General features: G+C 40.8%; 1 protein-coding gene across 10 annotated transcripts in view; it reads left to right on the plus strand.

The window, feature by feature from the left end:
* Positions 1–25,941, plus strand: part of FNDC3B (fibronectin type III domain containing 3B) — a 357,231-nt gene that overhangs the window by 312,828 nt on the left and 18,462 nt on the right. For 5 of the 10 annotated variants that reach the window (XM_023623306.2, XM_023623308.2, XM_070243251.1 and 2 more), the window contains 3 exons: positions 3,692–3,858; positions 6,518–6,645; positions 16,341–19,882. In XM_023623306.2, the coding sequence (XP_023479074.1) occupies positions 3,692–3,858; positions 6,518–6,645; positions 16,341–16,652 (607 nt within the window). In that variant the 3' untranslated portion in view covers positions 16,653–19,882. Of the gene's footprint in view, positions 1–3,691; positions 3,859–6,517; positions 6,646–16,340; positions 19,883–24,105; positions 24,336–25,941 lie in introns of those variants that run through there. The other 5 variants (XM_070243250.1, XM_070243252.1, XM_070243254.1 and 2 more) reach the window with 2 other exon arrangements.

Here is a 25,941-nt window from a genome sequence, read left to right on the forward strand (position 1 = left end):
AGTATTAAGTGACACACGACTGTTTAACACATATTGAGTGCTTATCACATGTCATGACTGTTCTAAGCACTTCTGTTTTATTAACCCATTTAAACCTCACAACAGCTCTGAGGTAGCTTCTGTCATCATCTTTATTGCACAAAGGAGAAAACTGAGGCAGCAAGAGGCTGAAGAAGCTGCTGGCGTCTCAGTCTGCAGTGCAGTTCTGGTCACAGGACCCGTGTTTACTGAGAGCGTGTCAAGTACCAGATGGGCGTAGAGAAACATACAACCAATGTTACTGCTTATTAAAGTTTTCAAAATTAAAACCCTTGAAACCCTTAAAATTAGACTGAAAGTGCCAAACTGGCTGTTATCATAGGAAGATATTTTCAGAAGCCTAAAATTGACGGGTGAAATTTTATGAAGGATTTTCTGATTGATAAGCTGACTTATATGTAGAGCTTGACTAGAATCTGTATACTTATGTGTTTCAAAATTTCTTTGTTAGGAGAGTAAAATAACATGAAATTAGAAATAACTATGATAAATATGATTTCCATAAGAAGTGTGGATACCGAGTCTTTCTCATCTGTCACCCCGCAGTCTTATTCTTACAGTTCTCTTTCCACTCTTCCCTCTTTTATTTCCTTAAGAAGCAGAGGGGGGACCTTTCAAGTGAGAGAAGTATGGACTTTTAAACAATACGCAGACTTGCCCTCTGTCTGTAATGGCTCCTTCTGGCTCTCGGTCACACATCAGAGCGAGATGATTTGGGGAAAGCCCTCAGAAGGCAGTGGGGTCAACTGTCTTGCTTCATTGCTCAGGTCCTTCTGACCTTGGGCCTGTGCGTCCACCTTAGGACACAAGCTCCAAGAGGACACAGTGCATCTGTTTCTCCAGATGGGCGTTTGGTGTGGGAGTGACACTGTTGATGCTTGGCTGTCTGGGAATGTTTCTCCGAAAACCCTTAGGAATCCTGACGTCTCTGCTCCCCACCCCAATCTCCTTTCACTCAGGAGAGAGCCTGTGTCGGGCCCGTCACCTTCCTCCCTCCGTTTCCTGACAGCTCTGTACCTGGTTCATTACGTGACACAGGAATTGGCCACAATATATTTTGGGTATTCCCATACACATTTTGAGAACAAAGTGAGAGAACCGTCCTCCTCGCCAGGATTTCTCCCGGTACCTTTTGTTAGGGGAAGGAGGTCAGACAAAGCAGGGATGGCTTTCATCAGAGCAGCAAGCAGAGTAGACAGTTGGCTAAATCAAAGGCCTGGTCAGACACCTGCTTATTCTAAAAGAGACTGGAAGGGGAAGAACTACCCATTTCCCTCCTGTTCTCAGTGCTCGTCTGCTGGGAGCACCAGGCTGCCCGTTCCTGACTTCCTGTCCAAGGGAAATCCCAGCCACAGGCGGGCCTCCTGCAGCTGCATGAAGCCACTGTCCCTGAATGCAAGGTGCTTAGACTTTAACCTGAAATCCTCTGAGCAGATGCCCCTTTCAGAACCTCCAGTCACACTAGCTTTTTTCTAGGAGCAAATGCAGCCTTTCCTGTATTTCTAAGTAGCACTATCCCAAGATTGCAGACAAATGCTCTAATAGCAAAATTTTAAAGTTCTTTATTACCATGACCTCTTTCCACAGTGCTTTTTATAAATTGGAATGCGATTTCAAAAGATTAATAAGATGTTGTGGTGAAAGAGCAAAACAAGTTAAAGGAACAAGATAGCTCATCCAGAAACAGCAGGTTTTGATGTATTTGGAAATTGACACGTGCTATTTGCTCAGTTTAGACAACACACACAATTAGAGGCTGACTTGGCTTCGGTCAGTGTCTCTGTGACTGCAAGTGCGACTGCCTCCATAGGTGTATTGAACTTATGTTCAAAAGGAAACACTCTCCTTGGAGCAGGGCACCCAGGGAAGTGGTGCTCTTGCTAGTAGCCCTCTGCAAACTCCATTAAAAGCTGAGTTTTATTGCAGGTTTGTCATGAAGATCTGACACTTTTACTTCTTAAACTGTAACGTCCATTTTGTGATATAATTTAGGACAATTACTCCGGTTAGAGATTCTAGCCCAGGTGAGGCTGAGTTAATAAATAGCTGTTTGCCTCCAGCATTAGCAAGGGTGTCTTCATTAAGGTGCTGATACGTCAGGAGCGCTCGATGGGTTGCCATGGTATTCGTGGGTTTCAGCCTGGACTCTGGCTTTCCCTGAAATTAAGAACGTTCAGCCTTCAGTCAAAGGTGCTTCCTTACACAGCAAAGCAGAAGGAACATTAAGTAGGTGAAATGACCAGGGCTCAGGAACTCCACTGCAAAGGCTGATGAGCACGTGGATATTTTAAAATAAGTATTGACTCTGACAGGTTTTGTAAGCAAGTCGTTTAATCTCCGTATCTATCCGTCCTTCCGCGCAGAGGGACTGCTCTCTAGCACGTGGAAGAGCTGCTGCTCTCCTGAAAACCCTGCCCGTGCACAGGACCAACTAACCCACAGGCATTAGGTCCTGTTCATCTTTGAATCCACAGAGCCTAACACACAGCAGATGTTCAAGAAATGTTTGCTAAATGAACGCATAAATTCTGCTTACCCCTTAGGCCAAATTGGCCCAAGAGTCAGACATTTTGAATTGCGATTCTGTCATTGACCACATTCCAGCAGGATCTGAAGACAGAGCATTGTCCTCAGATGCTGTGACGAAGCACTGGAAACCGGGAGAGCCAATTGGCCTGTATAGGAACAAGGCAGTGTGGTGGGATTAACTCATGCAGTGGTTCTCAGAGTGTCTCTGGACCAGCAGGATTCAGATCCCAAATCCACTCAAGATCCTGGGTAGCTTATGGCAGGTAGTTAACGATAAACTTTTGGAAATAACCAAAAGACAAATGATGACTGTATATTGTATTCTAAGTAATCTAGTTTTGTTGTGAGAAAATACTAATTTTTCAAGACTCTGGGGGAAAACACTTGAAATGTAAGTCCTTCTTTTTTACCTTCATGCTGTCTGTGCTTCTGTCTCATGGACATGTTAATTAACAGAGAAGTATGAAAGAGTCCTGCTTCAGATGGGAGAAGGATCCAGAAGCTTCAGGTCTAAACTGTCCAGCCCACATATACTGTTTTTCTGTTATTTGATTAACCTGATAGATGATTCTGAGCAAAGTAACTTTTTTCTTTTTACATATTTTCTCAAATATCTATAATCCTAAATGTTTTCTTATTAGTTTGGGAAAGGGGTTTTGCAAGCTCTTGGAAGGATAAAGGTTAAATTAAGAATTTTCTTACTAAACCTCATTTATTTGAAAATTCAGGTAAAGAGGACATTGTATTTCTCAGGTGCCTAGTTAACTTTATTACCTAGTACATAATAGGAAGGGTAAGTTAAGAGTATCAGATTAGATAGATGTTACCGTTATGAAAAATTTGATATTTGTTTTTTATTAGTAAATAAAAGAGTGAACAACTGATGTTTCCAGAATCTATACCGTAATTAAAGGGTTCTCATTCTAAGCTTTATCTATGCTTAAATTTGTGTTTTTCTTTTATATAAACATATATTAGACATTAAACGTAACCATAACATAGCAACTGGGCGATTATTATTTCAGACTGTATGAAAAGCATTTACCACGCTGGCCTAATCTGCTCCACTAGTTTGTACCGTGACTGATGTCAAGTGGCTAATGGATTCTGCTCCCTCCTCTAGGTTTATTTCCATCTACAGAGGACCCAGCCACACATACAAGGTCCAGAGACTGACAGAATTCACGTGTTACTCCTTCAGAATCCAGGCAGCGAGCGAGGCTGGGGAGGGACCCTTCTCGGAAACCTACACCTTCAGCACAACCAAGAGTGTCCCCCCAGCCATCAAAGGTTTGTAGACAGTGTGTCCTGGCACGGTCTCCCCTGAGAGGGAGGAAATGTTGAGACTCAGAGTAAGAGGCTCAAATCTGACCTTGAATAAATATACTCTTCTAGTATTTCTCATTTCGGCAAGAAAGAATTAAAAGAACTTTCTGGAACAGAAGGTTGGGCAATGGATTTTTTAGGGGAATGAGAGGCTTTACAGGAGAGGGCCTACCGATAACGTCTTCTCTCAAGTATGAATGAATAATTGTTACAAATAATTTAATAGTGAGATTGTCTCATCCCTACAGGGGATAGATGGACAAAGAAAAGAAACAGACCTGAGCGACAGACTTGGGGTTAGAAATGCGGGTGAATTCCTGGTGTTGTAGCACTTACGACCGTTCACCACGGAAGCTTTGAGAATCTCCCTTCCCAGAAACAGCCGGGAGCGGAGGTTGGCATTCACCTTTGGATGGTGTTGGTGCCTAGAGGTTAGAGACTGATGGAGGCAACCTCAGCAGCGTCCTCCCCCCGCCCACAGCTCTCACTGTGCAGAGATGCCTTCGGAAAGCTGCGGCAGTGACTGTTCTCATCTCCCTGAGTGTTTGTCTCGGGGTTTGTGAGTGACTAGTTTATTCCCTGCCCACTTCGTGGGATCAGGGGGTGAGCCAAAGCCGCTCTACCCAGGCTCTCCCTCCACCGGGTCTGCTGAGCCTTCATCTCCTGTCTCCAGCCTCAGAGTTATGCCTTCCGCACAGCTGACTTGCAAGGCAGGGCAGACAGCAACAGAGTGAGGCTGGCTCAGCCCTTCCCACCCAGCATTGAGCCCAGGCCCAGCCCCTCACGGGCTCCTGAGCCTGCACCCCTTCCCTCCCTTATAGTGTGATTCTTGTGAAGGTCCCTGCTGCCTGTCTTTGGTGGGGGCTGGGCAGCACTGGGGGTTTATCCAGCTGCTGCCCAAAATGACCCTGAGGCTGACAGATAGCAAGCAGCCCACCTGAACGGATTCTACATGGGCAAAAGGGAGAGTTTGCTCCATTGTTTGGGTGGCTGGGCGGGTGAGCACAAGCTGTTAAAAAAAAAAAAAAAGTCTTCTCTGCGTGTAGCCCCAGGAGCAAGGCCATTTGACTCACTGCTTCTGCATGGAGGAGACTTATCAGCTCCTACTAGGGCCTAGCGTCCATTACGGGAGGGGAAGGGGCCTCAGGACTGGGTCAGGGATTCTGTGAAGGGTTCCCGCAGCTCCTTTCAGGGTGCTGTGTGGGAAGTACCTCCCCCTGCTGCCCTGCCCCTCAGCAGTCCACAAATTCTGGCAGTTGCTTCTTCATGTGACGAGGAAGGTGCTATGAATGGACGTAGACATGAAGGCCTCGCCGGGTCCGCTGGGCAGTGAGTGCCCCGCCCTGTGGTACAGCTTCGCCTTTCAGCTGTGACGGGAGATTCCTGAATACACTGTGGCCTATGGGTTTGTTGTGACAAGGAAGGTTTGCCCCATTTACCAATTGACAAACTTCAAGGGTCTTTCTGGCACCGACTTTGCCTCTTGAAGTGACTTGGTGGAGATTCCTTTTGTGGAAAATAAACCCCTGAATTGATAGCGCTTGCATTTCATGTCCATGTGCTTCAGAAGGACAGTTTCTCCCCGCTGCCTGGGATCAGGTCTCCTTCCTCTTACTCGTGGACTTGGGAAATTGTCGTCTTAGCTGGAAGACCGTTTAGTTTTGTAAGATTGCTTATTTAGTCTTTCCATAAGTTGCTTGGAGTTTGGACCAACTAATTCCAACTTTTTTTTTTTTTAAGAAAATCTTGATTTTCCTGAATTAGTGTTGTACAGATTTGCAAATAGAAACAACCGCCTCTAAAGAATTAATTTCGTGTAATTAGAAATTAAAGAATAAGGGGGTTCAGAGAGAGGAGGTACACATTCTAGTTACAAAATAGAATGTCAGATACTGAGCTAAGCTGCAGAAATATACCATAAGCACTGAGAAAATAATTTAAAATCTTATTGCATTTTAAGTGCTGTACTACAGACTAATATAATTTAGCTTTAAGCCAGAATGATGAGTCCAGTAGGTGTAAAATAAACTAAAAAATATAAATTTAAGGTAACTTAAAATTTTTAAAGGCTTGCACTGCTGCCCATTTTCTGGGACTTATCTCAGATGTCACTTGCTCCTCAGACCTTCCTTAGACTCACACACACGTGACTTTCCCCCCTTGAAACTCCCTAACGTCTTGTTTGTACCTCATTTAATCTGCCTTACATTATGTTTCTTTTTGTATGTGTCTCATACCTTGCTCTCTCCTTCTCTCAACTAGATCTTAATTTCCTTGAAAGCAAGGTTTGTCATCCCTATTTTTGCGTTTCCCCAGGTAGTTAGCACAGGGCCTACTCGTAGAAGGTGCTCAATAGCCATTGAAAAAATAAAAATGCGATCTAGGCCAGGCAGTTATTAATAGGATAATGAGCAAAAAAGTTTTCACCAATGACTTGCTGATCATGGAGTATCTTCTCTGTGTAGGAGTGCCCCGCTGATCTTATAGGAAGCTGGGCAAATAAATGCCCCTCTCAGGGCGGCACAGCGCTCTCATTCTCACGCTCTCTCGAATAGTACTGAAATATTGATTGTTAATATGATACTTGGAATTCTGAGCTGGGATGTGTGGATTTATATTTCAGCACCTCGAGTAACACAGTTGGAAGGAAATTCATGTGAAATTTTATGGGAGACGGTACCACCCATGAAAGGCGACCCTGTCAGCTACATCCTGCAGGTATTGGTTGGCAGAGAGTCTGAGTACAAACAGGTAAGAACCAGTGTGCACGGACCCGTGCAGCTCACCAGAGTAGTGCTGGCTCTTTGCCTCTGCCTGTTTCCGCGAATGATTCATTGACCAATGAGCTACATTTTTCTTAAAATCAGTCGTAGAAACCGCCTAACATATACCTGTTACCTAGTTCTTTAGGGTATATAAGCCCTAGTTTACATTTTATTTTGTATGTGGTGGTATTCACCTTATATTTTTAGTTCTCAAGCATCATCGTGCCTTGTAAAGAGTTTTAAATTCTGTATTTGTATTTGATATTGGGAGTGTTGCTTATAAATATCAAGTCTGTGTGTAATTGCAAACTAGAAGGTCAGTGGTTTTACTATAGACAGGTAGTACTCTCAACCTCAGTACCGAAGGCTGTGTCCTGTCTGCCGTTTTGATAGAAGTTATAATGGAAGGATAAGAAGTATGGCCTGTCAGCTCTTGAGGCCTGTGATTCAGAAGCTCTCGGTCACTGCTTGTCACCCTTCCGTGTGTATGGGAATCACCTGGGATGTGTTAAGATCCAGATTCTGATTCAGTAGGTGCAGGGTGAGGGTCAAGTTCACAGGTGATGCTGATGTCGCTCGTCTGTGGACCCTAATTTGAGTAGGAAGACTATTACAGATCACTTGATAAACCCACGCAAGAGAGAATGTCATTGGAATACAGCCAGATAAAGAATTTGGTTTTATCATTTGTCACATCCCTTTTTGATCCTTAATTCTTCCAAAGCCACATGTTATTGGTCACTGGCTATTAAAGATTCAGATACCCTGTAGTTTTCTGTAATGTTCCCAGGAATCTAATAACTATTTATGTGAAATCAAGCTATAATACCATTACTCTCTTACGAAAGCTAAGACCCATTTCTTACCATCACTTTTAATAGGGGCGTGCATTTATATTGAATTCAGAAAGTTGATAAATGCCGCCTGTCTTCTTAAACATTAGCATAATTCGTGAAGACTTTATTCAGCTCTTGAGGCCTCAGATACACAAAGCAAGTAGAAAATAATTTGATTCAGAGTTTTCGTTAAATTGCTGGTTGATGTTTCTTACATAATAATAAAAAATACTTGCAAATAAAAAATGTGTAAAATGAATCAGAAAATGTTGGTACATTTCGCTGTATTTGGTTATTATGAAGTGCCAGATAAAAGAATGAATTACTTTAAGCACATTTTGCAAAAACTGTATTTTAACTATGACATCCACCAGTATTGATTAACATCAATGGGTTTTGTCACCAAAGTTTCCGTCATTCCTCTTAAATAAGAGCAAAAACACTATCATTTCCTTTCGCTTTCCAATCTCATTCTATACAGTATATCTCCTTTCAGAGTGAATAATCTTACATGTGGAATTGTTTCAGCTTACCAGAAAGATATGGTTGGTTTTGGGGTCTCAGCTGAAATAGAGAGCAGAGGATTTTCCCCACTAGATTTAGTCATCTTTAACACCGGTTTGTTTTGTTCAGAGCAATGTAAAAATCGTTAAAAGATGAAATGTTACAAAATTCCCCGAAGTGTCATTTGACACTTAACAACAGTTCATTTCCCAACAGTACGGTCATTTGCACACTCGTCATTGTATTTTAAAAACCCTTTATTCCACCTACCATACTTTTCCACCAATTCTTGGAGAAATGTTGTGCTTCTCAAAGCACAAGGATTACTGTTTTACATTGAAAAAGCAGCATTATTTGGTCACTATCTATACATGTCAAGCATTTCTAAAATGTAGGTAAATTCATCCAGGAGTGTAGATTTTATTGGCAGATCGGCTGTTTTGAATCGGCTGTTTGTTTAATGTTAAATATTTAGACCCATGGACATATAAATACTAATTATATGCCTCAGAATATATTTCTTATTGTGAAGTTACAAACAAGAGTTTCTTGTTGAAAATAGGTGGAAACACAGTAGGACAGGGCAGGCTCAGTAGGTAGGGATTAGCCTTCTTCACATAACCCTGTGTTTCCTACATTTACCAAGAAATGATTAAGGCAGATAGTCGTCCAGGAAAAGCCACATCGAGTAAGGGACAATTCGTACTGAGTTTTTTTTCTTCTCCCTATTCAATACGCATTAACTTAAACATGATGTTTTGAGTACTTCATTCACTTGTTCTGGACACGAGATAGGGCATGAAACCTACTTATATTATGTGTGCAGAGTGATGGTTAAAATAATTATAGTGCAGAGATAACAGGCTTTGAATTCATAGAGGCAAAGCAAAAGAAAATGAGAGGTAAGCATTGCTGAGATACACCACGGCACAGCTGTAGGCTCTTAGGGAGCGCTGTGTACCCCTCAGTTACAGCACGAATCAGACAGGATGCACTAGTGTACGGGCTTCTGTGAGTCATCTTTACTTTCCCAGGACTGGCCTGTAGTCAGGCACTCCATAAATGATTCTTGCATGCATGAAAGGGGCAGTTTCAAAAGGAGAGGGTTATTTATACTTGCAATGCGGGGTATTAGAAGTGATGTTTGTAACTTCGGTAAAAAAAAATCACCCGTTATAGGAGGGTGTCCTGCTCCCCAAACTTATTTTTACAGGCAACATATGGCGAGGGCCAAAGCCTTTTCTGATGTTCTACTTGAACATTGACTTTAACTTGGCCTTGGTTCTAGCTAATCAGGTTTTTTTATTCAGCTATCGTGATGTGAGGCAAGCAACTGGTTTTAATTGTGAAATAATCTCTTAAAGTATGAAATCCTCACCTACAATTTTACTCTGCCTTAGAATGCATGTGTGTGTTGATTTGGCTTTTCTGTCCTGTAACCAACATTCCAAGCATAGCCTTTCTTCAAGAAGCTTGAATCTCCTTTTCAAACAGTATTAATTGTAAAGCATTCTTGAAAAGAATGAAAGCTGTATATATATGCAGGTGACTGATTTTTTTTTTTTTTTGCGCAAGATGTAACATAGGCAGTTTAGTACCTATGTAAGAATGTAAAGCAAAATGATTCATATTTATATACCTCTTCAGATAGCAAAAATTTTTACAAAAAATATTTAAGCTTTGGAGATGAGAAAAGGGTAACAAACTCTAAGAAATTGTTACCTGTTAGGAATCAAAATTTGTGACAAATCATTAATATTCTTGGTGCTCAGATTTGTTGCATTAACAGATGCATCTGTTGGAAGCATCTGAAAATGTATGAAACTTTAATTTGATGGCATCTGTGTTTAAGTATATTTTTATTTTGTCTCATATTTTAGAATATAGTATTGGGACATGTATTGATTCTTCAGAGTATCACGTAAGGCCCTGTGAGGAAAGGTGTTCTCTTAACAGAACTATCTTAAAGTCTTGGAGCCTGTGTATTTTTTAATGGCTTTCAATTCCGTTCTCTAATACAGAAAATAAACAGTGAGACTATGACTGTCTCATTGAACCATTTTTTATTTTTGCGTGAATAAAGGGTCATATCCAAAACAAAATAAGAATAGGTCAAGATGGAGATATTTAAAAGCCTCTTTTCTTTTACTGATTCTTAATTTTTTAGGTTTATAGATCCCTTTAAGTATCTGGTGAAGACCATGATCCCTTACACCAGAAAAACGCTCATGCGTGCATCCATTTAAAATTTCATATTCAGAAACAAATTTATATTCAGTTTCATGGAGTCTAGGTCTAGGACCCTGGATGTGTTGAGAAACTCCTAGGTGCTTTGCACTGTGAGGGGTGCCTGGCGTGTGACAGAACAGCATGATCAGTGCTCTCAGAGCTTGTAGGCCCCTTGCGGTGAAAACAGCATGCCTCCAAGAAGCGGTTCAGTAACAGCACCCTTGCCTCCTCTTCAGCTCAGGTACAGCGATGTCTGCCCACGTGGCACCCTCTACAGAGGAGGCCTGCAGGTTAGCAGATTCCCTCTTGAGCTTGGGGGGCAAGGGGGCGAGTCTGCCTCCCATAGTCTTGTGGTGCTGGAGGAGTTAATTCACCTCCCTGAGCCTTGGCCAGCTTGTTGTAGAAGCTGGGATGCTGATCCTCTAACTCAGGGTGACTGAGCATCAGACGCGGTCCGTCATGAGAGGTGCTCTGTAAATAGCAATGCTGTGCGCTTAGGTCTCCCTTTCCAGTTCTTGGGCGAGGGCTGACATCCGTAAAGAGATTCAGCCCAGATACAAGCTGCCAGCCGTCTTCCCCAAAAGCCTCTCTCTCTAAGGATTTCAGCTATAGGGCATGGTATTCTGAATTAAGGGTCACGGATTCTTCATTTCAGTTATCTGGGTAGTCCTTTAAATCCTCCCATTTGGAAAAAACATGTCAAATTACTTTAAAATATATTGTACATCAAATCAAGAACAGAAATAGTCTTTGTAAAAATAACGTTGCTTATATTGCTTATTGAGATATTATGATTGGTTGCTTCAATAAAGAAAATCTTAGATGGAGCTATGCCTTTTAAATTGGGTTGAGGCAGGAGGAAAAGCCCATAATGGTGCCCCTGTCAAAATGAATGAGAACAAAGGGAGATGAGGCCCAGCCTGCTGCCCTGCCATAAGAGCCACTGGTCCCAGGACAAGTGACTTGGGTGCAGGAGCAGCTGTGTCGCAGGCCTGATGACCTTGTGACCTTGTGATCCGTGGCTGTGACTATTTACATGAAAACAAATTAGTTCTCTCAAACCTCAGGAACCAGAGTCCTCATGAAATGAAGGATTGGATTTGTTTTACTTTTTCCTTAGCTCACAATCCAAAAGTAACAAGCATTGTTGACTATTTCTAAAATATATTAGAAGCTCCGTATTTTCTATCAATACACCGAAAACAAGTTAAGCGTTGTTAATGATTCCATTTTTTTACAACAATGGTGGCGCCTGTACTAAACTTTGTCCCTTGTCTCTCTGGTTTGCATGTGTGTTCTAATAATATTCATGTTTACTTGTTTCTGGTAATTATCCTCTTTCAACAGTGTGGTTTGGGAATATGTACTCGAGAACATTCACTGAGCATCTACTTGGTTCAAACCATTGTGCCGGTTGCCATGGAAACATGGAGATAATAGAACACAGTCCCACACTCAATATGTTTATAATAAATACATATTTTTTTAAATAATGTTAACATTGTGTTGACAATGCTCATAAGACAAGGGAGCTGTTCCAATTAAAACAACAAGAATGGCTAAAAGAAAAACAGATTTACAAATTAAAGCCTAGCCTTTGATTGGGCTTCTCGTTAAGGAAGTTCCCTTCAATTAGATACTCATTTTTCCTCACAAAGCTTTTTGCCTAATGATACGAGAAAAGTAGCATTCCTTTGCTTCGTAATTCATTCAGAGATCTTCACTCCAAGGAGTTAGAGTTGAGAAGTGCTATCAAAAGTAATAGGTCAAGGGGCTGGCCCCGTGGCTGAGTGGTTAAGTTCGTGCGCTCCGCTGCAGGCGGCCCAGTGTTTCGTTGGTTCGAATCCTGGGCGCAGACATGGCACTGCTCATCAGACCACAGTGAGGCAGCGTCCCACATGCCACAACTAGAAGGACCCACAAGGAAGAATATACAACTATGTACCGGGGGGCTTTGGGGAGAAAAAGGAAAAAAATAAAATCTTTAAAAGAAAAAAAAAATAATAGGTCAAGTCTATATTCAAGATTCCATGAATTTGGGTTCCTGGGAAATTAAATATGCTTGTGGGCCATCTTTCTTAGAAGGATCTAGCCATACAAATTCTGGAAATGATAGAAATCGTTTAAATAGCTATAAGTGAACATTTATATCCACTTTCCAAAGGTCTCTAAAACATCTTTGGGGATAGCTTATTAAGCGGATTTCTGCAACCAGGTCACTGTTTGATGGCAGAAATTAAGAGGCCACAATCACGAAAATGCTGCCCAAGTCTTTGCTTGGCACATACTGGGTGGAGGGACTGCTTTTCATACACCGTAAAGGAAAGCAGTGCTTTCCTCCTAGGGCAGCTGGAACGAGGGCAGGTTCATCTGGGATGAGTTTACTGGAAATACCAGGGAGACAGTGGGGCTCTCTGGGAAGACAAAGTCAGAGGCCAGGAGAACTGGACCTGGTGTCACACTGCAGTCATTAGATGGGGACTACAGTGGAGGGCTGCTGGTGGTGGCATCACTATCTACCAAAGAGGATGGAACACACAGAGGAGCCTAGGGGTTTGAGTTTCAAGGGGTCTCAGCTGGTGTCCACCACTCTCCTTACTTGCTGTGAGATCTTAAGAAAGTAACAGCCTCTCTGAACCTCCGCTTCTTCATCTCTAAAATGGAAGTAATACTAACCTGACAGAGTAATCAGGAGGATTAAATTTGATAAATTTGACTCATCTCCAGCATATTCTTTTCAAAATATTTTTCACATACAAGTTGCTCATTTAATCCTCAGTCTCCCTTGGAGTTGGGCTAGGTGCTGTTACTGTCCCCGTGTTAAAAATGAGAAAACTAAGGCTCAAAGCTGTTACCTGCCTAAGTTCACAAACCTAGAAGGTGGCAGAGCAAAGACTTAGACGTGGGATCCTGATTCCAGTTCCTGTGCTTGAGAAGAGTCGGCCTGGGGCCTCCCAGTGGCCAAGTCAGACCAGACCAGTTCCCCAGAGTTGCCCAGAGGAAAGGAAGAGCTCCAACCGCTACAATGTTTCATTTTTGTTAAGTGTAAACAAATATTTCAAGAGGTGTGGCCTCCAAAAGAATCCATAAAAGAGGCGTAGCAGGAAACCTTGTAGCTAAGGCTTACATGGCAGCTTTTCTCCAACTCTATAAACATGCCAATGTTAACTTATCACCACCATAGAGTCAGAACGGATTGTGTACCTGGGATGTGCAGATGGGGAAACCAAAGCTCAGAGGGCAGGTGTGGAGGGGCCTGCTTTATCAAACTGGTATACTGGTCCCATAGATTACAAATCATTTCCTCTGTGAATGGTCCCAACAGTTCCCAAGAAAATACTTGTGTCAGAAAATACCAACTTGAACATTTAAATATAAGAAGTTAAATCTAAATTAAGAAAATAAAGAACATTCACAATTAAAACATCTCTTTAAAGGAAAATAAAATGTACACCATTGTTTTCCTGCGATCACCCACATGTTGGGAAATAATTCATAGACAGTTCATTGTGGTGTAGTCTGAACTCTTGAATAGTTGGTGTTGTGTGGTTGGGGTGATCACTATGACAAGTTCATCTTAAAATATCAGTTTAACTCATCATTGGAAGCAGCAGTGAGAAAGGAGTGGTTGCTCAGGACTGACGGGGGTTTCTCACAGCTCTTTCATTCTTAGTTGTTCCAGCCCTGTTCTGTCTGTACCCTCAGTTGCTAAGGCTCATGCCACAATTTTTAAACAGGGTAACTCACCAGGAGGACCATGCTTAAAATCTTACAAAAGGAATAGCAAAAGCAATGATGAATCTGGGAAAGTATGAGAAACACACAGGATTGGTTTTCTGGGGCTTAGTCACTAAACAAAAGTACAATAAATAAGACACTTAAGTCTACTTATAAAGTCTGAAAATGAGGGAGGAAAAGTCTTAAGAAAAAGACTAAATATCAGGTGAACATTGGAATTCTGGTCCCTTATTTAAACTATGAGATCTTTTTGTTGTGGTTCAATTTGTCCATGGCTAAATGTGTGGCTAGTACACTTGTGTTCACTGGCGGAATGTCCTATGTCTTGGTAGAATTTTATACACTGGGCCTTATAAACACTAAACATTTGTAGAGTCTCATTCTCTCTCAGTAGCTGGTGAGTATTTCAGGCAAAGTTGAGATTGTTGGAAATACTCTTTATTTTTTAGGGAATTTGTATTAATGCACAAAATTGACAGGTTTACTAAAGTAGCCTGTTGCTAGGTTGAAAATGCCCATACATATTATTTTTTAATTGCTGTGTTTTAAGAATATATTGGGAGTTGTTTTTAAGTTCTAAATAGTATAATAATAATAGCTAACTTTTATTGTGCAGTTACTATGTACCAGGCATGTTTTAAGTACTTCCCAGATGCTAACTTGGTGCCACTCATATAGAAAGCGTTCGGTTAATTTGATTTTCTCATTTAATTACTCATCGGGCAGATGTCTTATTGACTTGGTTGAGTTCCAGCTCATTTTTTTTCTTATCTCTGTTCATTGATTCTAATATAAGCCATGAATTTTTACATAATTTTGATCTGATTGTCTTTTCCTCTAAGTTTTTCGAGGGTCAGCATCACTTTGATAAAAGAACCATGTGAGGCCTCCCTCCCTCATCCTCCCTGAGAGACTCAGGAGTGATAATCTCTTAGCAAACTGGTAGAGTTCAAGTCCCTGTAACTAACAATAAGCCTCGTGGCAATTATGTTAAAGTTAACAAAGGGAAAGAAAACATCTCACATCCTTAATGGAGAGAAACAGGTTGGTCAGACAGGGAGGAAACACTTAAGACATATTATTGAATTATTTAAATGTTAATTTGTGATAAATTGGACTTCATCAAAAATATTTCTCAAGAAAACAATTAGGCAAGCCACGAAAACTGGGAGAAAATATTCACAACACATATTTGACAAAGGATTCATACCAGATTGTATGAAGAACCCCTATAAATTAATGAGAGCAAATAAGTTAAAAATAGGCAAAAAGACTTGAACATGCTCTTCACAAAAGAAGGTATATGACTGGCCAGTAATAAGCACATGAAAAGGTGGAAAACATCATTTGTCATCAGAGAAATGCAAATGAGGTGGCATTATCACCCATGAGAATGGCTAAAACAAAAATGACTGACAGTGACAAATGTTGGTGAGGTTGTGGAGCAAGTGGAACTTTTATACTTTGCTGGCTGGAGTGCAAAGTGATATAATCACTTGGGGAAACTGTTTCTCATGAAGTTAAATATAGACTTTCCTTGTGACCTAGCACTTCTGGGTATTTGCCCAAGAAAAATTAAAACTTAAGTCCTGAAAGATTTGTGCAAAAATGTCCATAGCAGTCTTATTATATGAAAAGTCCAAACTGGAAACAAGGCAAATGTCCATCAAAAAGAGAATGGATAAATTGAGTCATCAGCATACGATGGAACACCACAATGAAAGGAGCTACTTGTGAAGCGGTCACATGGATGAATCTCCTAGGCACAGAGAGTGCATACTGTTTGACTCCATTTACATGAACTTCCAGAACGGGCCAAACTAATTACAAGATGAGAAGTCAGATAGTGTGTACCTCTTAGGGATGGAGGTGAGATATCTTGATGGGGTAGTGTTAACACGGTGTATCCGATAATTGTCAATCATCCAAATGAAACTTGGCATTTTATTGTTTGTGCAAGTAATTATTTTTAATAGTTTCAAATTAAAAAATGTTAATTTGTTCTTTGGACCAAGATCATAGAGCCCTTTGTAAGAATTAAGTCATTTTCTGATTTATAGTCTAAATTATTAGTAAAATGTAGCTAGATGCATCCTTATTACTTATCAGTTGCAATTCTAGTCAGTGCCTTATCTCCTCTCAACATCAGACTTCCTGAATTTTGTATTGTGTTTTATTCAGAGTGGGTTGGAATACTTTTTTTTTAATAGTTGAACCACAGATTGGGAGAAATTGGTGGTGGTTCTTGTTGTTGTTATGGAGTTCATTTAAACCAAGCCATGTCCACCAGGCCTCCGATGTTTATATGATCATCACATTAGAGACCACAGTGATGTTATAAATTAATTGACCAGGACTTTTCCTTTGCTTGAAGGTGTACAAGGGAGAAGAAGCCACATTCCAAATCTCAGGCCTCCAGACCAACACAGACTACAGGTTCCGCGTGTGTGCGTGTCGGCGCTGTTTAGACACCTCTCAGGAGCTAAGCGGAGCTTTCAGCCCCTCTGCGGCTTTTGTATTACAACGAAGCGAGGTCATGCTTCCAGGGGACATGGGGAGCTTAGACGATCCCAAAACGAAGAGCATGATGCCTACTGATGAACAGTTTGCAGCCCTCATTGTGGTTGGCTTCGCAACTTTGTCCATTTTCTTTGCCTTTATATTACAGTACTTCTTAATGAAGTAAACCCCACAAAACTAGAGGTATGAATTTAATTAATGCTACACTTTTTAATACACACATTTATTCAGATACTCCCCTTTTTAAGCCCTTTTGTTCTTTGATTTATATACTTCTCTTGTTTTACAGATTTAGCTAGGAAAAAAATATCAGTGTTTTGGTGCACCTTTTTGAAATGCAAAACTAGGAAGAGATTAAACTGGATTTTTTTTTAAAAAAAAAAGAAAAAAAGCAAACCAGATACCAAAAGCTAGCATTCTTATGTTTTCTTTTAAATTTTCAGATTTGCCTTTATTCTGTTTTCACTGATGTCTTTTGTAAGCCTTTGATTTTTTTTTTCCCGGTTACAGTTTAGTAATTTATATTCACCAGTCACTTCTTACGTCTTGATCATCTATATCTGTGAACGTGAATCACAGCGTGTGTAGGTGTAGGGCTAGGATTTCAGTGTTGTCGGAGTCTTACCACACAGCAACGACGTCAACATGCAGAAGATGTGTTCACTCAGATAAGGCTGCCCTAAACAAGCATTTTGTCACTCAGTTATTTAACTGTGTTTAGCTCATTTAAATCAAAATGTGTACTTTAATCTAAAATATTTTAATAATCTGTATTTCTTATGATTTTAACACTATGAGCTGCCTGTCTAAGAAATCAAGTAACCAAAATGCACCTATAAATTATGGAGCATTGTAGATTTTACCACGTCGATTCATAGCAGTAACTTTAAGAGGGCATTGTGCAATAGTTAGTTGTTTCCTTGTTCAGCTACTTTAAAAGCTGCTTTAACTTGTTTGTTTGTCTTTGTATATAACTACTTCTAATCACTAGAGTTATTATATTCTGTTATGTTTGACCAGAATTATATGACGAGAACTGGTGACAGTTTAGTGCCTCTGCCCATTGTCCACGATCTACACTAATTGTGAGCAATCTTCTTATACATCAGCTCATTGTTTTTGAAAGATTTGCCTTTAGGCTGTTCTTCGAGGTATCAGTGAAGTGATTGAATTTCAATACCTTAATTCAGTGCACATAATATTAATCTAACAGCGGATGAAAATTGATAAAACCCAAAAGAGAGTCATCTAAATATGTGGTTCTATTTTTGTGGGGTTGACCTGGCCACGTGTGGAGAGGGAATGGTATTTGGTGGGAAGCACAGGGTGTTTGGGGGTCAAGGAACCTAGATTCTCTCCCTGGATCTGTCACTAACTTGCTGCGTGACCTGAACACGTCACTTTACCTCTCTGTGCCTCAGTTTTCCCATGCATTAAAAATAAAATAAAATAAATGAAATGGGGATTCTAATGTTTGTAAGTGCTTTGAGATCCTTGATCAACAGGTGCTATTGGAGTGCAAAGTGTTACTCTTGCATGTTTATTTTGAGTCATGAGATAATCAATTTTAACCCAAAGTCATTGGATTATTTATATGAAGTCCATAATGTTCGAGTACCTCAGGGACATTTAAGAGTTGGAGGTGCAAATATATTCCAAAAGGGTGCAACAGACACAGTGTATCCCCCTGCTTCTGTTTTTGTATATTTTTGCTACTTGGTTTTTCTTGATCATAGCTATTTTGTGCTTGGTCTATGTTGTCTTAAGATGCAGTATCCTGTACTAGCTTATAATATTCCCATACCAAAGTCATGGGGAAACCAACATTATTTTGTTTTTGGTTTATTTATACTATATTCTGCATACAGTACTTTAAATGCCAATTACAGTGCAATCTTTATTTATTGTAAAATTTTTTAAATGTACTTATGTACTAATTTTCCCTTGTAGCATGTTATTTTTTTGTGTTTTATACTTTTGTAATTTTAGGTCAGTCTTGTTTCTTGGCAACATCTGTAGTATTATCAATCTTCTGACATTTTCTTGTGTTTTTAAAGATAAGAGCATCTAGTGCATTAAATGCCAAAAAAAAAAAAAATCCATTAGCGGTGATTGAAACGTTTACATGTACCCAAAAAACCATAATCATCTCTTGAAAGAAAGTGCTAAGATCAATGAATTATTCTGTGTGCCTATTTTGATGTAGTAAGTACAAGAGGCTTCTGTATTTTGTTGTTGACTATAATAATTAGTTTCGATAGCCTTGCAAACTGATGGCATCAAGGTAAATATATTTTTGCCAAAGTTCTGGCCTTCCAAAACTCGTCCCTTATTTAAGTATGTGTTATGACCCACTCTAACATTGCATCTGCATTTTCAGAGACAATTTCATGCAGATGGTTTGGGGAAAAGGCATTTTTTTCAGCAATGAAGATTCAACTGAGTACAAGAACCCTGTTTGCAGGGGGGCAAAAAAAGTCCCTTTTTTTGAAACACTTCAGAACTGCTGCTATAAAGAAATTCTCCGAGTTGGTTGAAATTTTTTAAATGAATAATACTTTAGGCCAAAATTGCTATGAATATTGGATCTTTTTGAGGTTTTCCTACTACTATCTGTTTAACCACCAGAAAGCTGAAGTGTGTGGAACACTAGCTGTTGGCACTTTATTTTATTGCTCTCCATTATTTGGTATTCCTTATAATCCCTTTGGTCAAAAAGTTATTGCTCTATCTGGCACTGTTTTCTATCACAAATATGTATATGTGATATTGATATATAACTATATATATTGCCATTACACATGAACAATAAAATAAAGTGTTATATTAACCTTCTCTCTTTGCCCTTTTGCAATATGTAGGAATGAATGAGTAGCTTTCTGATGCTCTGTATGTCAAACCCACCCCTGGCCCAAGAAATTGCAGTCATGTGAAACAAACTGCCCTTTGTCCTCAAAGAAGTTGTTTAAAAAGGAAACTTTTTTAAAAGATTTTTTTCATATTATCTGCCTTGTTCTTATCAACTTGAAATGTTAGCATTTTCTAACCGTGTTTTGTTGGCTACAGTAATTCAGTATTCCTGTCAAAATTGAAAAGTGCCCTAATTGAATGTGTTTGAATGTTATCCTTGCACAATTCTTTAAATTGAAAGACAAAATGTTTTACCTCACTGTTGGACATACATTCCAAGCTTTTCAACTCTAGGAGAAAAAAAAAAATAGTCATATGTTTTCCTGTATTGTAAATTTTAGACTATTTCATATACATTGTATTAAAACTGCCATATCGATTTTAATGTATAGATTTTGCAAATACTATGCTATATGTAATACCTAACTGTATCTGTAGTGTATATGTAATATATTTATGCCCAATAAATGTTTTAATTCCTTCTGACTTAAGTAGGGTTTTTCTGCCATGAACAGGATTGCTTTTGTTGTTGTTGTTACTTTTCAGAAACTTAAGCAACATCCCAGAAGTTGCAAATTCAAATGCCTTTGGAGGCCGGGCAGGTGCCATAGTGCAGGCTGTGTGCTGTGCCATCTAAATAGGCAGCTGCAGCCCAGCTCCTGCTGGTCGAGGTCCTGCAGCATTGCCGGCCACAGTCACATACGCTGATGTTTCACAAGAAGGCGACAATCCAGATTTCCCTCTATGGGCCAACTGAAATGTGACTGTGGACCAAAAAGGCCCATGGGCTGCCAGTTTAATTCTTTGTCTGGATATGGATAAGGTACCTTTTTGCCAAACCTTCCATCTATATGCCAAAACTCGGGAGCCCAGGTCTGCCTCTGCTCACCTGGACCCGGCGTGCCCCTCTCCGTGGCAAACTCAGTTTTGGCCTCCCTCTTTCCTCTCTGGGTCTCAGGCAGCAACAACAACAGCAATCAAGCATAGTGATCCTACGATGGCCGTGGTTTCATCATCATGTTTAGATTGTTTTGCTAGGAATTCCTACCATCTCTTTTATTTCTGAGGGAAAAAAAATGTATGGAGAAACTAATTGTTTATAACTCAAAGCGCACTTTCTTATATAAAGGATGATAGACATTCTTATGGGTAAAAATGACAAACTGAACACAGCAAATTTTGCATGCTCCTGACACTCCACTGAAAATAGAGCAAAGAATTTTTTTAAGTCACAACTCCCCTCAACACTGGGAAGAATGAGAGAGAAATGATTAGCACCAGAAGTTTGGAAACCTAACCGAAGAAAGCTGAATTCTAATTTAGCGGGGAAGAAAATGAGCAACAACTCAATTTACATGCAGAATAGCCTGAAGCCTCAAAAACTGATGGAAGCATGTCCTTTTGAAGTGACAGTGAATGGGGAGAGAATAGTATTGGTTGAAAGCTGTTTCAAATGCCATTAGCGGCATAAAATCCGTTCCCATGTTTTCTCAGCTGGACACTGCCCCTCCACCTCTGCAGAAGCCTTTAAGTTTATCCTCAGGAGAAGGTGAAATGGAAAGTCCCTGGACTGGGAGGCACAGTCCACAGTTGAGAGTGAAGGTACCATGTCAAAAACGGGATTAACTAAACACAGGCGTGCGGGAGAATGTTAGTCTTGCCTGAAGCGCCTTGTAGGCTGAAAAGTTCTAAAGATCTTCAGTGAAGTGGTTCAGCCCGAGCGCTCTTTGCGGTCCTCAGCTTTGGCTGTGCAGGAATGTCACCCAGGGAGCTTTTCAAAATCCCTATGTCCACAACACACCCTGCATCAATAACATGAGTATTTCTGGAGCATCTGTGTTTTTAAAGCTCCTCAGCTGATTTTATTATACAGCCAAGATTGAGACCCACTGCCCTAAGGTGAAAATCAGTCAACAATCCTCCATCAGCTTTTTAGTCCTCCAGTTGACCAAGGGTAACCTGACCTCTGATGAAAGCCACCAGCATGAATGGAAAGTTCAAAGCCAACAACGTTGAAGAAGCAGAGGCTAAGGGAAAAGAAGCTTCAGGAAACATGTCTCCGGAGAGATGAGAAGATAAGTCATCTGTAGACTAAGGATAGGATGCTATTGAAAAGGAACACTTGAAGAACATGGAAACGTTCTCGGAAATTAACAACTCAGTAGAAGAGTTGGAAACTGGAATTAAGAGAATAAACCAAAAAATAGAGCAAAACTAATGAAAAGATAAAAGGTTAGGGTCAGACCAGGACATTCAATATCCAAGTAATAGGAACTCCAGAAAGCAGGCAAATGTAGGGGAGCAAATCATGAAACACGTGAGTTTCCAGAGTGAAGGCATGAGGGTGCTCAGCACAGTGGAAGAAAATAGGACCTCCACCAAGCATGCCGTCTTCAAATTTCAGACGCTAGGACCAAGAGAAGCTCCCAAAAACAGAGAAAAATGAGTAGCTTTATACTGCTCATTAGCAACACTGGAAGCTAGAAATCAGTGAGGCAAGTATATCAAGATTTTTGAAAGAAAAAGATTTCCCACCTGCTTACTCTCGGTCAAGTATAAAGTATCATGGAGACATTTTTAGAAATGTGAGATCTCACAAATATGCCTCCCATGCACCCTTTTTCGGGAGGCTACCAGAGGATGTGCTCTTCCCTATGAGTGAATAAACCAAGAAAGAAGCATCCATGGGATTCCACCTCCATTGCTTCTCACACAGGTCAGAAGTTGGCTCCCTGGCCCTTTACCCCAGAAGGATTTATGCAACTTTCACCTTATCCCTTCCCCACCCCTAGTCACCGTGTGCACATAAGCTCACACACCCACACTTCTCTAAACACAGGGACTACACAATGATCCTTTTAAACATCGCTCAGGATATCTGGCCTTGGGCTAATTAAAACTGACAGTTAAGGGGGCCGGCCCTATGGCGTAGTGGTTAAGTTCAGTGCATTCTCCTTTGGTGGCCTGGATTCCTGGGTTTGGATCCTTGGCACGGACCTACACCACTCATCAGCCATGCTGTGGCAGTAACCTGCATATAAAGTGGAGAAAGAGTGGCACAGATGTTAGCTCAGGGCTAATCTTCCTCAGCAAAAAAAAAAAAAAAAAATCTGTGTACAGGTATCCTTTATTCAGCATGGTGACTAAAAGAATTTCCCACCTCCGCTGCTAGACTCTAAGTGCCTCAGAAGCTGGGAGGAGGGAATGTATGTCGAGGGCAAGTCTCACTCAACTCTGCAGCATATAGCACATTTTCTGGCTCATAACAGAAGCTAAAACATGATTTGTTGAACTAAGTTGACTAATTTGATAGAAAAAGTTCACATAGCAGTGATGTGATCCATAAGACACTTGCTGCTCCAAACCATAGTCTTTTGCCATGGGTGTTATTTTTGATGCAATATTTTGATTTTTTTTAAGTTGAAGTAATTATTAATTTTAAGTATGGAAATTTCACAGAAAATACTGAGATTCCAGATTCTGCTGAGTTTTGAAAGACCTGATAACTTTAGATCTTGCTCTGGAATGGTGGTAATCAACAGAGGGGCATAGTAGCTGACCTTGTTGGTTGGGGCCTTTGCTCTGCGGTTGACCCCATTTCCCACCAGACGCCTGGCGTGGATAGGGATGATGCTGCCTTGCACTCGGCTCCATCAAAAGTGAATAAACGGGACAGGACTGAGTAAGGACATCCATCAATTTGCTTCTCCATAAAAGCAACAGAAGGACTGGCAAAAAATTCCCCAAATAGTTTTGAAAACTTTTTCAGAACTCTGGAGGATAACCAAAGGTGTGTAACAATTTGAACTTTGGTAAGAAGAGCAGGTTCTGTGGTATCTTAACTCAATCTCCCTCCCCTCTCCCCAGCTCCACCGTAGCCTTGAAAACTGGCAGCTCTGCAACCACCGGAGGGAGCTTGCTGGGTTTGGAGCACCTCAAAATGTCTCATGCCCAGAGCTCTCACTATTGGCCTTCTCTCACAGCTCCCGGAAAATCCCCATCTGCAGGAAGTTATGTTGTAATTTGCTTCAGAGCTCGCTCTGTGGGAAAAGCCTTATACCCAGTTCATTTGTTGAAAAATGATCAGTGCAATGGTTTACCCCTGCAGCTACTTGAGGCTGCAGGACCTTTGCATTTGGGGCAAACAAGAGCCTGGCCACAAACTTCAAGATCTGGAGAATAAGATGTCCACAGGGGGCTTTTAAAAGCTTGTAACATAGTTCTTGGGGTCTAGAAGGCCATGTGTCTGTGCAGTATTCTCAGGAAAGACCTGAGAAGGCCCCAGTCTCTCACATCTGACTGATCTCGAGGCCTTGTACCAACAGGGAGTGAAGGCTCAGGCAGAACTGTAAACTCCTGATGCATTGATGGTGTACTCCAGCTTACAGAACCACTGGACAATGAGTGGAGGACTTACTGGTTTAAGGCATTTACTGAAATCTGACCAATCATTACCTGACCGTTAAACAGAACAGAAATCCCAGTGGCCAGCTGCAAAGAAAGAAGTCTAGAAGGATGAAGTCTGAATTCATAACTCGTCTCACTCTAATAGGGAGTAGGGAGGTGAAGGTCAAAGAGGATTTTAGTCTTTTTTTTTTTCTTTTGAGGAAGATTAGCCCTGAACTAATGTCTGCCACCAATTCTCCTGTTTTTGCTGAGGAAGACTGGCCCTGAGCTAATATCCGTGCCCATCTTCCTCTGCTTTATAGGTGGGATGCCTACCACAGCATGGCTTGAAGCAGTGCATTTGTCCACACCCAGGATCTGAACTGGCGAACCCCCAGCTGCCAAAGTGGAACATGTGAACTTAACTGCTGTGCCACCGGGCTGACCCCAAGGATTTTAGTCTTAACTGTAATATTTTAGCCTTTTATGTATTTACATATTGCATAATAAAAATTAGTTTTATGGTAAATAAAACCATATTGAAGAAATAAAATTCCTTCCCTTTTCCTGAGCCAAAGGATAAATAAAGGATGCTTCTTAATTTTTTTCCCTAGGACTGAAGGTACAGATTTTTTTTCTATCCAAACAAGTCATAAAAGAAACATGTTGAATTCAGATAAACAAAATTTCCTAGAGATATGAGCCATTGAATGCTTATGATTTTCCACTCTTGCATTGTTTCCCAAAGAGAGGAAGTTTACAAGATAACAGTAAGCTGTACATGGTCATCATCTTTTAAATTATGTAGTTTTTGTCATCTGTACTAGGGAAAATTGCAACTGGCATATCAACGAAAAACAAGATTAAAATGGGTATTTAAGTTTACAAAAGAAATAAAACAAGTAAATGAATAGCGCAGGTGCTATTCAGATATGGCAGGTAGCACAGGGCTGATAAGCAGATTTCTACAGTCAGAACGATGCACCGTGGATGCTGCCTCCTAAAATACAGATGAATCTAGCAACGCTACGCAATGTTTTAATTTAACATCTGCAAATACATGCTTTTTTTCTCCAGGTGAAAAGAGTTCTGTTTTAGGGCAAGAGAAAGAGTGGGAATAAAAATCAGGATCCACACACAACTGGAAATTGAACTGAACCAGAAAGTTTGTAGAGCTGATCCCTACCAGCCTCCACCACCTGTGTTCACCTTCCTGCGTTATGGGGCACATTTCCATGTTAAGGACTTAGGAATATCCATATAAGTGAGAACTGGCTTTTCTAAAGTTAAGGTGTCTTTGCCCAAACCCTGAGGTTCTGTAATGTTATTTTTTGCGGAGCTGAGATAAGATAAAACAGATTTCGGTTTCGCGGTGGGCAAGTGAGAGAGAACGAAAGTATAACGGGCTTCTTTTTCGTCTGCCGCTCCTGCCTCTGGGCGGTGGACTGGGAGCACCCTCGCTCACCTCCAGCTCCATCCACTTGGTTCTCCATAAGTTGCTGTGTTCTCCCAAGACTCCCTCCCAGACTTAAGTGCATTATTCCAGGGACAGGCTCCCAGCCATTTGGGATTAAGACTCAAATTAGTCTTGCTCTAGTGTCTGGAACTGCAAGAAGAAAAGCTTGAAAATTTGGGGCAGCTGATTTTCTCAGTGTAGAGAAAGCCAGTGGTCAGTGAGAGGAAACAAGCTGGCAGGAAAAGAAGCAAGAATGCGATACAGGATCCCTAGTGGAGGCCCAGTTTACTCCGTCCTTACGTTCGCTAAGTGAGATCCCTTCCCCTGCTTTCCTCGTTCCCGTTTGTCTTTAAGCTTGTTGGACTTGGGTTCCTGACGCCAGAGACCAGAAGGTTCCCAACTAGGACAGAAAGCACTTAAGACATTTCCTATTGCCAAAGGGACTTACTTAAAATAGAATGTACGAATGTGCAAAATGGGCAACCTCAAAGATTTTTTTGCAGGAATTCATTCAAATTTGGCCTTTTCTATGTTTTTATTTTGCTTCTTACCTTTCAAGCAATATACACTGAACTTAGGAAAGCTTTAGGGTTTTTTTAGTAAAAAAGTGCTGAATTAGAGCACTTGTTAGTGCGCCCTTGCAGCATGTCAAGTCCTTGACATGCATTATCTCATTTATGCCTCATCACAACCCTTCGAGGGG

This window comes from Equus caballus, chromosome 19 (genome assembly GCF_041296265.1).
Source record: "Equus caballus isolate H_3958 breed thoroughbred chromosome 19, TB-T2T, whole genome shotgun sequence".
Classification (NCBI taxonomy): Eukaryota; Metazoa; Chordata; class Mammalia; order Perissodactyla; family Equidae; genus Equus; species Equus caballus.